Raw genomic sequence first — 12,457 nt, forward strand, 5'->3', positions numbered from 1 at the left:
TGATGACCACTAGCAGTGGCTAGCTGACTACTAGCTAGTAGCTAGTTAGTTGGCTAGCTTCTGTTGGGGGTTCCGGTTCTGAAGTAAAGGAAATACATGTATGCACGTGTATGTGTGATGAGGGTGTATGTGTGATGAGGGTGTATGTGTGATGAGGGTGTATGTGGGATGAAGGTGTATGTGTGGTCAGGGTGTATGTGTGATGAGGGTGTATGTGTCGTCAGGCTGTATATGTGATGAGGGTGTATGTGGGATGAGGGTGTATGTTTGGTCAGGGTGTATGTGTCGTCAGGCTGTATATGTGATGAGGGTGTATGTGTGGTCAGGGGGTATGTGGGATGAGGGTGTATGTGTGATGAGGGTGTATGTGTGGTCAGGCTGTATGTGTGATGAGGGTGTATGTGGGATGAGGGTGTATGTTTGGTCAGGGGGTATGTGTGATGAGGGTGTATGTGTCGTCAGGCTGTATATGTGATGAGGGTGTATGTGGGATGAGGGTGTATGTTTGGTCAGGGGGTATGTGTGTTCAGGGTGTATGTGGGATGAAGGTGTATCTGTGGTCAGGGTGTATGTGTGATGAGGGTGTATGTGGGATGAGGGTGTATGTGTGGTCAGGGGGTATGTGTGATGAGGGTGTATGTGTCGTCAGGCTGTATATGTGATGAGGGTGTATGTGGGATGAGGGTGTATGTTTGGTCAGGGGGTATGTGTGTTCAGGGTGTATGTGTGATGAGGGTGTATGTGTCGTCAGGCTGTATATGTGATGAGGGTGTATGTGGGATGAAGGTGTATGTTTGGTCAGGGGGTATGTGTGATGAGGGTGTATGTGTGGTCAGGGTGTATGTGTGATGAGGGTGTATGTTTGGTCAGGGGGTATGTGTGATGAGGGTGTATGTGTGGTCAGGGTGTATATGTGATGAGGGTGTATGTGGGATGAAGGTGTATGTGTGGTCAGGGTGTATGTGTGACGAGGGTGTATGTGTGGTTGACTCACTTAGTAGGTCTCTATAGTCTTTGAGCTGTTCAGCCTGGGCCTGCACCGTGGCCTCAGACACCATGAGTCTCTCCTTCAGCTCCTTGCTCTCTAGCTGCAGACGTACAGCCTTCTCAACCATCACTGTCTCTGTGGCGCTGTGCCGCCTGCCTCCAGCCTCTCTTCCTGCCTCCTCCTCCTCATCATCCTCATCCTGCAACACAAGACCAGAGCAATGTCAGTGCTGTTTACATCCATGGAGATGCAGATGTTAATTTCAGGCCTAAAAAACATGGACAGTTGATCTATCAATATACAGTATCACACATTATTAGAGTATTATTTAGGGTGTGGTGGCTCCCCCTACCTGTGTGGAGTGGAACAGCATGGCTCCCAGATCCAGAGATACAGGCCTAGTGCAGTCTCTCCTCCCCAGGCCAGGGTCTCTCAGGGTGGGCCTGGGGTCACAGCACTTCCCCTGGGACGGACACTCATCATCCCAGGCCTCCCACAGCTCAGACCCACACAGCTCCTCCTCCTCTTCCTCCTCATCCACCTCTTCTTCATCCTCCTCTTCCTCCTGAAGAATCTGTTCATGCCTAAGGTCTGTCTCTGGCTGTCTCTCTGTCTGGTGAGACTTCAGCTCCTTATTTTCCATGCGTAGGCTGAAGAGGGCTTTCCTGTGAGAGGGAGAACACAGACAAACCTCAGATGACACCTCTCATAGTCCACTGTTCCGGCCAGGGTGAAAACCACAGGTGTTTGTACACCTATAAGCTGGACCTCTGTATACCAATGGAGGCTTCTCAGAGAAGGAAGGGGAGGACCATTTACTTAGCTCATCGCGCTCTAGCGACTCCTTGTGGCGGGCCGGATGCCTGCAGGCTGACCTCGTCATCAGTTGAACGGTGTTTCCTCCGACACATTGGTGCGGCTGGCTTTCGGGTTAAGCAGGCGGGTGTTTTTTTTATATTACCTTAATTTAATTAGGCAAGTCAGTTAAGAACAAATTCTTAATTACAATGACGGCCTACTCCGGCCAAATCCGGATGACGCTGGGCCAATTGTGCGCTGCCCTATGGGACTCCTAATCACAGCCGGATGTGATACAGCCTAGATTCGAACCAGATACTATAGTGACACCTCTTGCACTGAGATGCAGTGACCACTGCACCACTCGGGAGCCCAAGCACGGTTTTGTTAAGAAGAGTGGTTTCACGGGTCATGTTTTGTAGGACGCATGACTTGACCTTCACCTCCCGAGCCCGTTGGGAGTTGCAGTGATGAGACAAGATCGAAAAAGTGGGTAAAAATACATCTAAATACTGAAACATTAGTTATCCTTTTTAGATAAAACTATACTAAATATATGAAATACACTGTTTTGTAATGAAGGTCTACAGTAGCCTCAGCAGCACTCTGTAGTGTAGCACCATGGTGTTGCCGGAGGACAGCTAGCTTCTGTCCTCCTCTGGGTACATTGACTTCAATACAAAACCTTCTTAAACGGAAGCAAACGGAACGAAACGTGGATAAACATACCTGAGTTTGTCCAATAGAAACTCTAATTTGCAACTGTTTGACTAATGATTACACCCTAGATCAGCTAGACACAGGGAAGAGTGTGAAAGACGGCATTGAATGTGTCACTGTCTGTCACCTTGATTACTCAAAATTCTCTCAACCTGTTACGTTGTAAACTTTCATTCATAGGCTAGGTTGTAGCAACCTCATGATGGGTATAGGGAACATTAGAGTATCATGTAGTAGCCTAAACCTATCTATGTTACATTGAACTGGGTGAATGGAATATGAATGACAGTCATCCAATATGCTGTCATAGAAATAAGACCATGTTCATAAAAAAATAATCCTCATCTTAAACGGCACCGACCGCCAAAATAGGGAAAGATTTTAGATTGAGTCAATGTTTCCTTATATGAATGAAGGTACATTTTAATTCATTTCATCTCATTCATTCATTCACTTTCATTCGTATACTGTATCATGTTCCATAACAACATGCGGTGTGTGCAGCCAGCTGGTCAGCGTGTTATCGTTACCTCATCTGGGAGAGGGAGGAGAAGCCAGCCTTTTCCAGCTGAACCTTTAGCTCCTGCAGTTCTCTCTCCACCACCCTCTTCTGATGCACCAGCTGTTTCACCTCCACCAGCCCCTGACCCTCTCCCACAGGATCCTGGGATGGCTTCCCTTTCCCAGGTCCTCCATGAAGCTCTGGGTTCTGATTTGAGGAGAGAGAGAGAGAGAAAGAGAGAGAAAGAGAGAGAGAAAGAGAGAGAGAGAGAGAGAGAGAGAGAGAGAGATGCGCGTGAAAGATCGCCACAGTATGTTGATAACTAAAATATGAGTGGTGGTTAGTAAAGACTCAATGTGATATGATTAGGACAAAATAATCTACCAGTATTTTAATATTCGAGGTTAGCTAAAGTAGGGCGGCAGGTAGACTAGTGGTTAGAGTATTGAGCCATTGACTGAAAGGTTGCTGGTTCGAATACCCAAACTGACATGGTGAAAAATCTGCCGATGTCTCCTTGATCAAGGCACGGTACAACTCAAATTTGCTCCAGGAGTGCCGTACTACGCTGACCCTGTTAAACAACATAATTCACTGCACCTATCTGGTGTATGTGACAATTAAAAAAAAGTATTATTGTATGGCCTACCTGCATTGTGGCTAGGGTTTGGGCTGTCAGTTTGGACTCCTCTTCCTCCATGCTGTCTGCATAGTCACTGTTGACATCATCCTCTTCCTCTGAGCTGAATTCTGTAAACAGAACACAGTTCTTAGCTTAACCATACACATATGTTCTGAAAAGAAAATGTCACACTGACAAAGAGCACAACTCTTTTGCATTTGGCAACAGATCGATAAAAACATACAAATCCTTGACACTTCTTGCTTTTGCCAGAGTACAATTCAACAACCTTTCTATACAGTATGTTTTCACACATCATACATAATCTCCCCCAGTCCTTGCCTTTCTGTATGTCAAAGTCTTTCCACCAAATAGTATTTCCAACATAAAGCAAACTGAAGTGAACACATCAACAAAAGATTCTTCTTACAATCAGTAATGGTGGTGGTCCCTTAAAACCTTCTTCCCTCAGAGGTGATTTCTGAGCTGCTATGTTAAGAGCTTCTCTTCCTGTCTTTATGTTTTACACCGGTGGAGGAGTTCCAAGATGGAGGTACGGTGGCTTCAAAAAAGCACCCCCCTGGCAGTCATCTAGTGTATATATAAAGACAGGAAGAGAAGCTCTAAACAGTGCAGCTCAGAAATGACCTCTGGGGGAGTCTATCTCTCTGGCCTGGGTTATACTACTGTATGGGCAGATAAACAGTAAGATAAACTATAAGAGCAGATAACCATTTACAGTAAATACAATCTTACAGACACAGCTCTGTGAGGTAACAGGCTGTGTCACAGGGCTAGGAGAGGATTTAACTTTATCTTGCAAGGCTATTGGAGTAGTTTTACATATATTAGTAGTTTTACAGTTATCCTTTATTTACAGTTAAAATACAATGATGTACATAAACCCTAGATTGCTTATACTATGTATTGGCCAATGAGAGGCTTTGAAGCCACCAGCCATTGGAATTAATGGAATTCTACAGTATTTCAATGAAATGTTTCAAGGACAAAATCACATGTATTTAAATATTGTTGTTGTTGTAGTCAGGACAGTAACAGTAGCACTTAAAAATATATATATAGTTTAAAAGGTGCAATATGCAGAAATCGCTTCCTCATTTCCTGGTTTGTGAAATTCTAATTGTTCGCCTAATTTCAGTTTCAGTATTGTATTTTCAGCGGTTTGGAGCTGGTGTACAAAACTCTAAGTAAAAGACGCAAAAAAACAAAACTTTAGAACAGATCTACCGCTTCTTAGACTTGCTTTCAATGACAATGACAGATCTATAACTCAGATTTCTATTTGTTCGAGTTATCTAATAAGTTACATGTTGCAGCTTTAAGGAAAATGTTTTTATTTTAAAAAATGAGACAAATGTATGTTCAGCTCACATAATATGCATTAAGTATGCATTAAGGAGTCTGTAATATAATTAACGTGGCAAAAACGAATGTAGACATTAATAAAGGGATTTCTATAGCTCCAAAATATGTTTTACAACGGTGGAGGAGTTCCAAGATGGAGGCCCGGTGGTTTCAATACAGTGCCCCCTGTGAGTCATCTAGTATATGTATACATCATTGGTCAAATATTAGCCTTGGGATGAGCAGATCTCTTTGATTTACTGTAGGTACAGTAGGTCCTAGAACACTCCATGCTTTTAACTCTAAAATCATCAGAATGTTGCATTGATCAAATCTACATGTTTCTGTATTTTATATAGGTAATAGATCATGTGATATGACAAGTGCAGTGGAGGCTGCTGAGGGGAGAACGGCTCATAATAATGTCTGGAACGGCGTGAATGGAGTGGCATCAAATACCTGGAAACCATGTGGTTGATGTATTTGATACCATTCCCTACTGATTCCGCTCCAGCCATTATCACAAGCGTGTTCTCCCCAATTAAGGTGCCACCAACCTCTTGTGGACAAGTGTAATTGACCTGGGCCGAGTATTAAAATGCATAAAACAGTGCAGAATGCACATCCTAAAAAGGATAAGGCATCATTGGAGCAATATAGTAGAGTCCATAATTGTGTCTAGATCTCTGTGTAATCTGTTCAGTGTCCACTTGACAAAGATTGGATTTCAGGAATGTACTCTATTCAAATAGAAGCCTAATTCAAAAGCATATGTCTAAGCACTAGATGGCTGTAATATTGTACTGTCAGACAGGCGAGTGATACATTCTTGAGTGATACAATACTCAATAGATTCTTTTCACAGATGCTATGCTGTGGAACAGGCGTTAAGGAGAGGTACGGCCAGCAGGAGGCATCACTCTGCTCATTGGGTCTAGCAGGGCACTGAGAGTTCCCTTTAGGAGTGATTAAGGGGGATCTGATTGGCATGTGTCTACATGCAGCTAGGAAAGTCTACCCTTGTTTCTATGTAATGTCCATTGCCCTTCAAATAATCAATGTAATGCAATTAGAGCATTTTACTGTTGAACTTGGGAGGATTTTGTGTATATGTTACTGTTATATGCAGTCATGCACTCACACAATGTATTTCTAGGGTACCATCCCTATATCTACAAATTAGCTGTATACAGTACCAGTCAAAACTTTGAACACACCTACTCATTCAAGGGTTTTTCTTTATTTTGACATTGTAGAATAATAGTGACGACATCAAAACTATGAAATAACACATTTGTAGTATTCCAGGTGAATGCCTCATGAAGCTGGTTGAGAGAATGCCAAGAGTGTGCAAAGCTGTCATCAAGGCAAAGGGTGGCTACTTTGAAGAATCTCAAATATAAAATATATTTTGATTTGTTTAACACTTTTTTGCTAACAACATGATTCCATATCTGTTATTTCATCGTTTTGATGTCTTCACTAGTATTCTGAAATGTAGAAATTAGTAAAATAAAGAAAAACCCTTGAATGAGTAGGTGTGTCCAAACTGTTGACTGGTAGTATATATATATATATGTTTATGACCCGTGTACAACCCTTGTAGACAATGTTTATGGAGTAAGTCAGGGAGGGAGGGACAGCTGAACCAACCAAGCCCACCATAAACATCATATAAATCCGACAGAACACACATTTGTTTATTAAGCTTGTCAACATCATGGTAGTCAGGGTGTTTACTGTGCTCTAGTGACAAGGATGTTACTGTGCTCTAGTGACAAGGACCTTACTGTGCTCTAGTGACAAGGATCTTACTGTGCTCTAGTGACAAGGATCTTACTGTGCTCTAGTGACAAGGATCTTACTGTGCTCTAGTGACAAGGTCCTTACTGTGCTCTAGTGACAAGGATCTTACTGTGCTCTAGTGACAAGGATCTTACTGTGCTCTAGTGACAAGGATCTTACTGTGCTCTAGTGACAAGGTCCTTACTGTGCTCTAGTGACAAGGATCTTACTGTGCTCTAGTGACAAGGATCTTACTGTGCTCTAGTGATAAGGACCTTACTGTGCTCTAGTGACAAGGATCTTACTGTGCTCTAGTGACAAGGATCTTACTGTGCTCTAGTGACAAGGATCTTACTGTGCTCTAGTGACAAGGATCTTACTGTGCTCTAGTGACAAGGATCTTACTGTGCTCTAGTGACAAGGATCTTACTGTGCTTGTGACTCAGATGGCAAAGACTGTAGGAAAAGCAGCTTCTGCCGAGTTATCAGATGGTTTCTCTTTTAGAGACAAACATTTTGGGTAATGTCTCTGGGAGAAAGGCTGAATATTAAACATACCTCTAGTCCAGGAGAGGATTATATGTCATCCAGAACATACTGTGTTCCTTATAGTGTCACATTCAGACAAAGTTTAAAAGTGATTCATTGCTGTTAAAATGTGCTGGAATCTGGCTAAAGCTAACATAAATGATATTCAACTTGAAGCACACATTTCAGACAGCAGGCATTGTTTGATATTCTATACAAATCTGAGTTGCAGAGATTGGTATATAAACACAATATCATTACATGGTATATAATATAACCACCATGGTACATGCAGTTGAACATGCAAAGGCACACACATATTATTAGTATAAATAGCAAAAGTCATGACATAACTTTAAAACACATGCTGCTATCGACACTATCATACAAAGTTAATAATCTCATGTTATGCATGAAAACATAACTCCTACCTTCCCTCTCTGTTTCTGTCTACCAGTTATACATTCAGAGAAGGGTTTGATGCATAAGCTACTATACAGAAAAACTAAGACATAAAACAATTAAAACATCAACATTTATAATTGCAAATATAAAAATCAATTAGCTAATATATAAATAACATTGTCTTGCAGATACTGCCAAGTCTTAACTATGGTTAGCATCATCACCCGAGAACCAAGACACCCATGTTGGCAGACACATCAGTAGACCCATACACCACACTCCAAACTCTATGAGAGAAGAGAAGACAGTGCTGCCCCCTGTAGCCCAGAAGGTGCCACTACAGACAGAGCCCCATGTTCCTCTGATGCCCACCTCCAAACTCTGCCTGCCTGTTGACTGGCCTGTCTGTCTGGCCTGCCATGGTCCTGAGGGCTGTGAGCTCAGCCTGGGACTCCCTCTCCCTCCTCAGGGCCAGACGCAGCTCCTCCTGCAGGGCCTGGAAGTCCTGGCTGGTCCCCTGGAGGTCTGGACCCTGGAGGCCTAGCTGAGACCCGTAGGCCTGGGAGCCAGAAGTTAGCTGTCTGCGGAGCTCCTGGAGACGTTCAGTCTGCTCACTCATCACCTCACCCAGACGACCTGCTGAGTCCTGGATGAGAGAGGGGGAGGGGCACGGGGAGGGGCAGGGGCAAGGGGAGGTGGGAGATTTTGGGGGATTAAAAGGTGTGAATCAATACATCTTCATGGAAAAAAGTCTCCCTCTCTCTTCCCCCCCTATCTCTTCTCTCTCTTCCCCTCCCTCTCTCTTCTCTCTCTTCCCCTCCCTCTCTTCCCCCCCTCTCTCTTCTCTCCTCTTCCCCTCCCTCTCTCTTCCCCCCCTCTCTCTTCTCTCTCTTCCCCTCCCCTCTCTCTTCTCTCTCTTCCCCTCCCTCTCTCTTCCCCTCCCTCTCTCTTCTCTCTCTTCCCCTCCCTCTCTCTTCCCCCCTCTCTCTTCTCTCTCTTCCCCTCCCTCTCTCTTCCCCCCCTCTCTCTTCTCTCTCTTCCCCTCCCTCTCTCTTCTCTCTCTTCCCCTCCCTCTCTCTTCCCCTCCCTCTCTCTTCTCTCTCTTCCCCTCCCTCTCTCTTCCCCTCCATCTCTCTCCTCTCTTCTGTACTGGGGAACTGGAAGACCAGGTCAGTTGGGTTGAATTACCTGGATGTACTGGTCCCTGGTGCTGATGGTGTTGAGCAGGTCCTGAACCAGTGTGTGGTGCTCCTGGGCCTGGCGGCTACGGTCAGACAGCAGTTCCTGGAACAGTTTCTCCTTCAGAGAGAGGCGAGCCTTCAGCTCCTCCACCACCTCACTGGGACCTGCCTTCACCTTACCTAGCAAGGCTCCAGTCAGGTCCTGGGAGGAGAGGGAGAAGAGAGAGGCAGAGAAAAAATATATATAATTTAATAATTGTAGTGTGAAGAATCATGAAGAAAGAGTTTTTCAATATTCTGTTCATTCAACAAATAAGCACCAAACCTTATTTCTCTTTCAAATACTGTGTCCAAGGTATACCGTATCCAGAGTATAGTGTGGCCAGGCTATATCGTGGTCAGGCTATACCGTGGTGAGGGTGTACCGTGGTCAGGGTGTACCGTGGTCAGGGTGTACCGTGGTCAGGGTATACCGTGGCCAGGCTATACCGTGGCCAGGCTATACCGTGGCCAGGGTATACCGTGGTCAGGGTATACCGTGGTCAGGCTATACCGTGGCCAGGGTATACCGTGGCCAGGCTATACCGTGGCCAGGCTATACCGTGGCCAGGGTATACCGTGGCCAGGCTATACCGTGGTCAGGCTATACCGTGGCCAGGCTATACCGTGGTCAGGGTATACCGTGGCCAGGCTATACCGTGGTCAGGGTATACCGTGGCCAGGCTATACCGTGGTCAGGGTATACCGTGGCCAGGCTATACCGTGGTCAGGGTATACCGTGGCCAGGCTATACCGTGGCCAGGCTATACCGTGGTCAAGGTATACCGTGGCCAGGCTATATCGTGGCCAGGCTATACCGTGGCCAGGGTATACAATGGCCAGGCTATAGTGTGTCCAGGGTATACTGTGGCCAGAGTATACTGTGTCCAGGGTATACTGTTTCCAGGGTATAGTGTGGCCAGGGTATAGTGTGTCCAGGGTATACTGTGTCCAGGGTATACTGTGTCCAGAGTATACTGTGTCCAAGGTATACTGTGGCCAGGGTATACCGTATCCAGAGTATAGTGTGGCCAGGGTATACTGTGGCCAGGCTATACCGTGGTCAGGGTATACCGTAGCCAGGCTATAGTGTGTCCAGGATATACTGTGGCCAGAGTATAGTGTGTCCAGGGTATACTGTGGCCAGAGTATACTGTGGCCAGGGTATAGTGTGGCCAGAGTATAGTGTGTCCAGGGTATACTGTGTCCAGAGTATACTGTGTCCAGGGTATAGTGTTTCCAGGGTATACTGTGTCCAGGGTATACTGTGGCCAGGGTATACTGTGTCCAGGTTATACTGTGTCCAGGGTATACTGTGTCCAGGGTATACTGTGTCCAGGGTATACTGTGTCCAGGGTATACTGTGTCCAGGGTATACTGTGTCCAGAGTATACTGTGTCCAGGGTATACTGTGTCCAGGGTATACTGTGTCCAGGGTATACTGTGTCCAGGGTATACTGTGTCCAGGGTATAGTGTCTTACCTCAGCCTCCTTGGTGCGTGTGTGCAGGGCGTTCTGTAGCTGGCTGATGAGTGCATCTCTCTCTCTCAAGCTGCGGCTGTGTCTCTCCTCACTGTCCGCATGATGGCGCTGTACACTCCTCCACGCCTCACAAACCTGTTCCTGCTCCAGACCCTTCCCACGCACCAGCACCTCCAGACTCTAACACACATATACACACACACAGAGAAAGATATAAAAAATGCTGTGTGTATGTGTGCGCGTATGTCTGTGTGTGTGTATGTGTTTATATTAGCGTGGTGTGTGTGTGTGTGTGTTCATCAGTACCATGATGGTCTCTTCGTTGTTGGACAGTACACAGCGTTGTCTCTCCAGGTCTCTCTCCTTCTCTCTGAGCAGCAGCTGTAGTCTCCGCATCTCTCCCTCCATCTCCTCCACACAGCAGAACTTCTCATCCACCGTTCGCTGAGAGGAGGGAGCATCATTCAATAGAACAATATAATGCATCTCTATGGGAACACAGCTGTCAATCAACACCATACATGACACTGCTGTCATGCCCTGCTGTATCGCGAGTTTGATGTAATAGATGTAATAGTTGTTCTTAGGGGTTAAACTCTGGTAGTGTATGTGTCTCACCTCCAGTGCTCTGTCCCTCTCCTTGATGCGCTCTTTCAGTCTGGAGAGGAGAGAATCCCTCTTCTCCCTGGTCCCCTGCTGCTGGTCCAACAGCTCTGAGTACTCCTGAGAGATAGGGACAGGGTTGTGTGAGGAAGGCTGTGTGTGTGTGTGTGTGTGTGTGTGTGTGTGTGTGTGTGTGTGTGTGTGTGTGTGTGTGTGTGTGTGTGTGTGTGTCTGACCTGCACAAGCTGCTCTTTGCTCTGAAGCGATGTCCTCAGCTCTCTGATGGTCTTCTCCATGTCCTCCCTCTCTCTCAGTCTCTCTCCCTCCTTTTCATTCAGCTGTTCCTTTCTCTGCTGCAGCTCTGAGCGAACTTTCTCCAGCGCCAGAATCAAGTCCTAGAGACAGGTGGCAACACACAGTCAGTCTCATACAAAAACACATGTTAACACACAAGCAAATGCACAAACCTGGTTGTGTCGGTCAGTGCTGCGTCTGTGCTCCATGGCCCCCTGCAGGTCTTGTTCCAGGCGGATCAGGGCTCTGGTCAGGTCCTCCTCCTTCCTGGTGGCCTGACACTGGGCCCTCTGGCCTGCCTGCAGCTCCAGCTGGGCCTGGAACAGAGAGCCCTGGAGGGCCAGCACCTTCCCCTGCCCTCGCACTGACTCAGCCCCAGACACCTGCACCGAGATGAGAAGGAGAGAGGAGATGAGGGGTGGGTAGAGGGAAGGGAGAGTTCTAAACGACAGGGTTTCATTACATACAGCGTGCTGTGAGCATGGGTCTTGGAGACCATTATAACATAACCCATTGTCATTATAAAATATTGGGTGTTTTCCAGTGTAGATTACTGCTGTATACCACAGGAGGTTGCTGATGGGAGAACGCCTCATTGCATCAGGTGCAGATTTTATTCAGAGCATTTTAGTGTGATTTACCTGTAGTGTCTGGACCTGGTTTCTGTTGGCCAGGTCTTTGAGAGAACACAGCATGTCGTTCTGTTCCTCTATGACTCGGTACAACTCTGCTGCCTGAGAGAGACACACACAAAACACAAGTATCTTATGAGTAACCTATTGTTCATCAGTGGTGGACAGAAATACATCAAGTGTCATAGAGAATCTGTGTACTTTTTGTCAATGTCTCTTCTTCCTCTGTATTTCTCAGTGTCTAATTTTCAGAATTTTCTGTCTCTCTCACTCTCACTTTTAGAAAACTCCTCTCTCTCTCTCTGTCTCCATTCCTCCCTCCATCCTTCCATACCTCAGTGTCCTTGCTGTTGACAGTGTCAGTGAGGTTGAGGACGTTTCGTTCCTGTCTCTGTGCCTCCTCTCTGACCAAGAGCAGCTCACACTCCATGTCCCCCAGTCGCACCTGTAGCTTCTACACAACACAGTCACGGACACGTCAGAGTCCGGTTAAACATTATATAGAATATAACA

The 12,457-nt window shown here is 45.9% G+C and overlaps 1 protein-coding gene across 1 annotated transcript in view; it reads right to left on the reverse strand.

Moving 5' to 3' along the window:
• Nucleotides 1–12,457, reverse strand: part of pde4dip (phosphodiesterase 4D interacting protein) — a gene marked incomplete at its 5' end in the record, with an annotated part of 81,340 nt that overhangs the window by 51,151 nt on the left and 17,732 nt on the right. Inside the window, 13 exon segments of the mRNA XM_029708045.1 lie at nucleotides 995–1,187; nucleotides 1,341–1,653; nucleotides 3,037–3,215; nucleotides 3,658–3,758; nucleotides 8,086–8,359; nucleotides 8,902–9,096; nucleotides 10,416–10,595; nucleotides 10,722–10,859; nucleotides 11,034–11,138; nucleotides 11,255–11,413; nucleotides 11,486–11,695; nucleotides 11,954–12,046; nucleotides 12,279–12,398. Of these exon segments, the coding sequence (XP_029563905.1) occupies nucleotides 995–1,187; nucleotides 1,341–1,653; nucleotides 3,037–3,215; nucleotides 3,658–3,758; nucleotides 8,086–8,359; nucleotides 8,902–9,096; nucleotides 10,416–10,595; nucleotides 10,722–10,859; nucleotides 11,034–11,138; nucleotides 11,255–11,413; nucleotides 11,486–11,695; nucleotides 11,954–12,046; nucleotides 12,279–12,398 (2,260 nt within the window).

This window comes from Salmo trutta, chromosome 22 (genome assembly GCF_901001165.1).
Source record: "Salmo trutta chromosome 22, fSalTru1.1, whole genome shotgun sequence".
Taxonomy (NCBI): Eukaryota; Metazoa; Chordata; class Actinopteri; order Salmoniformes; family Salmonidae; genus Salmo; species Salmo trutta.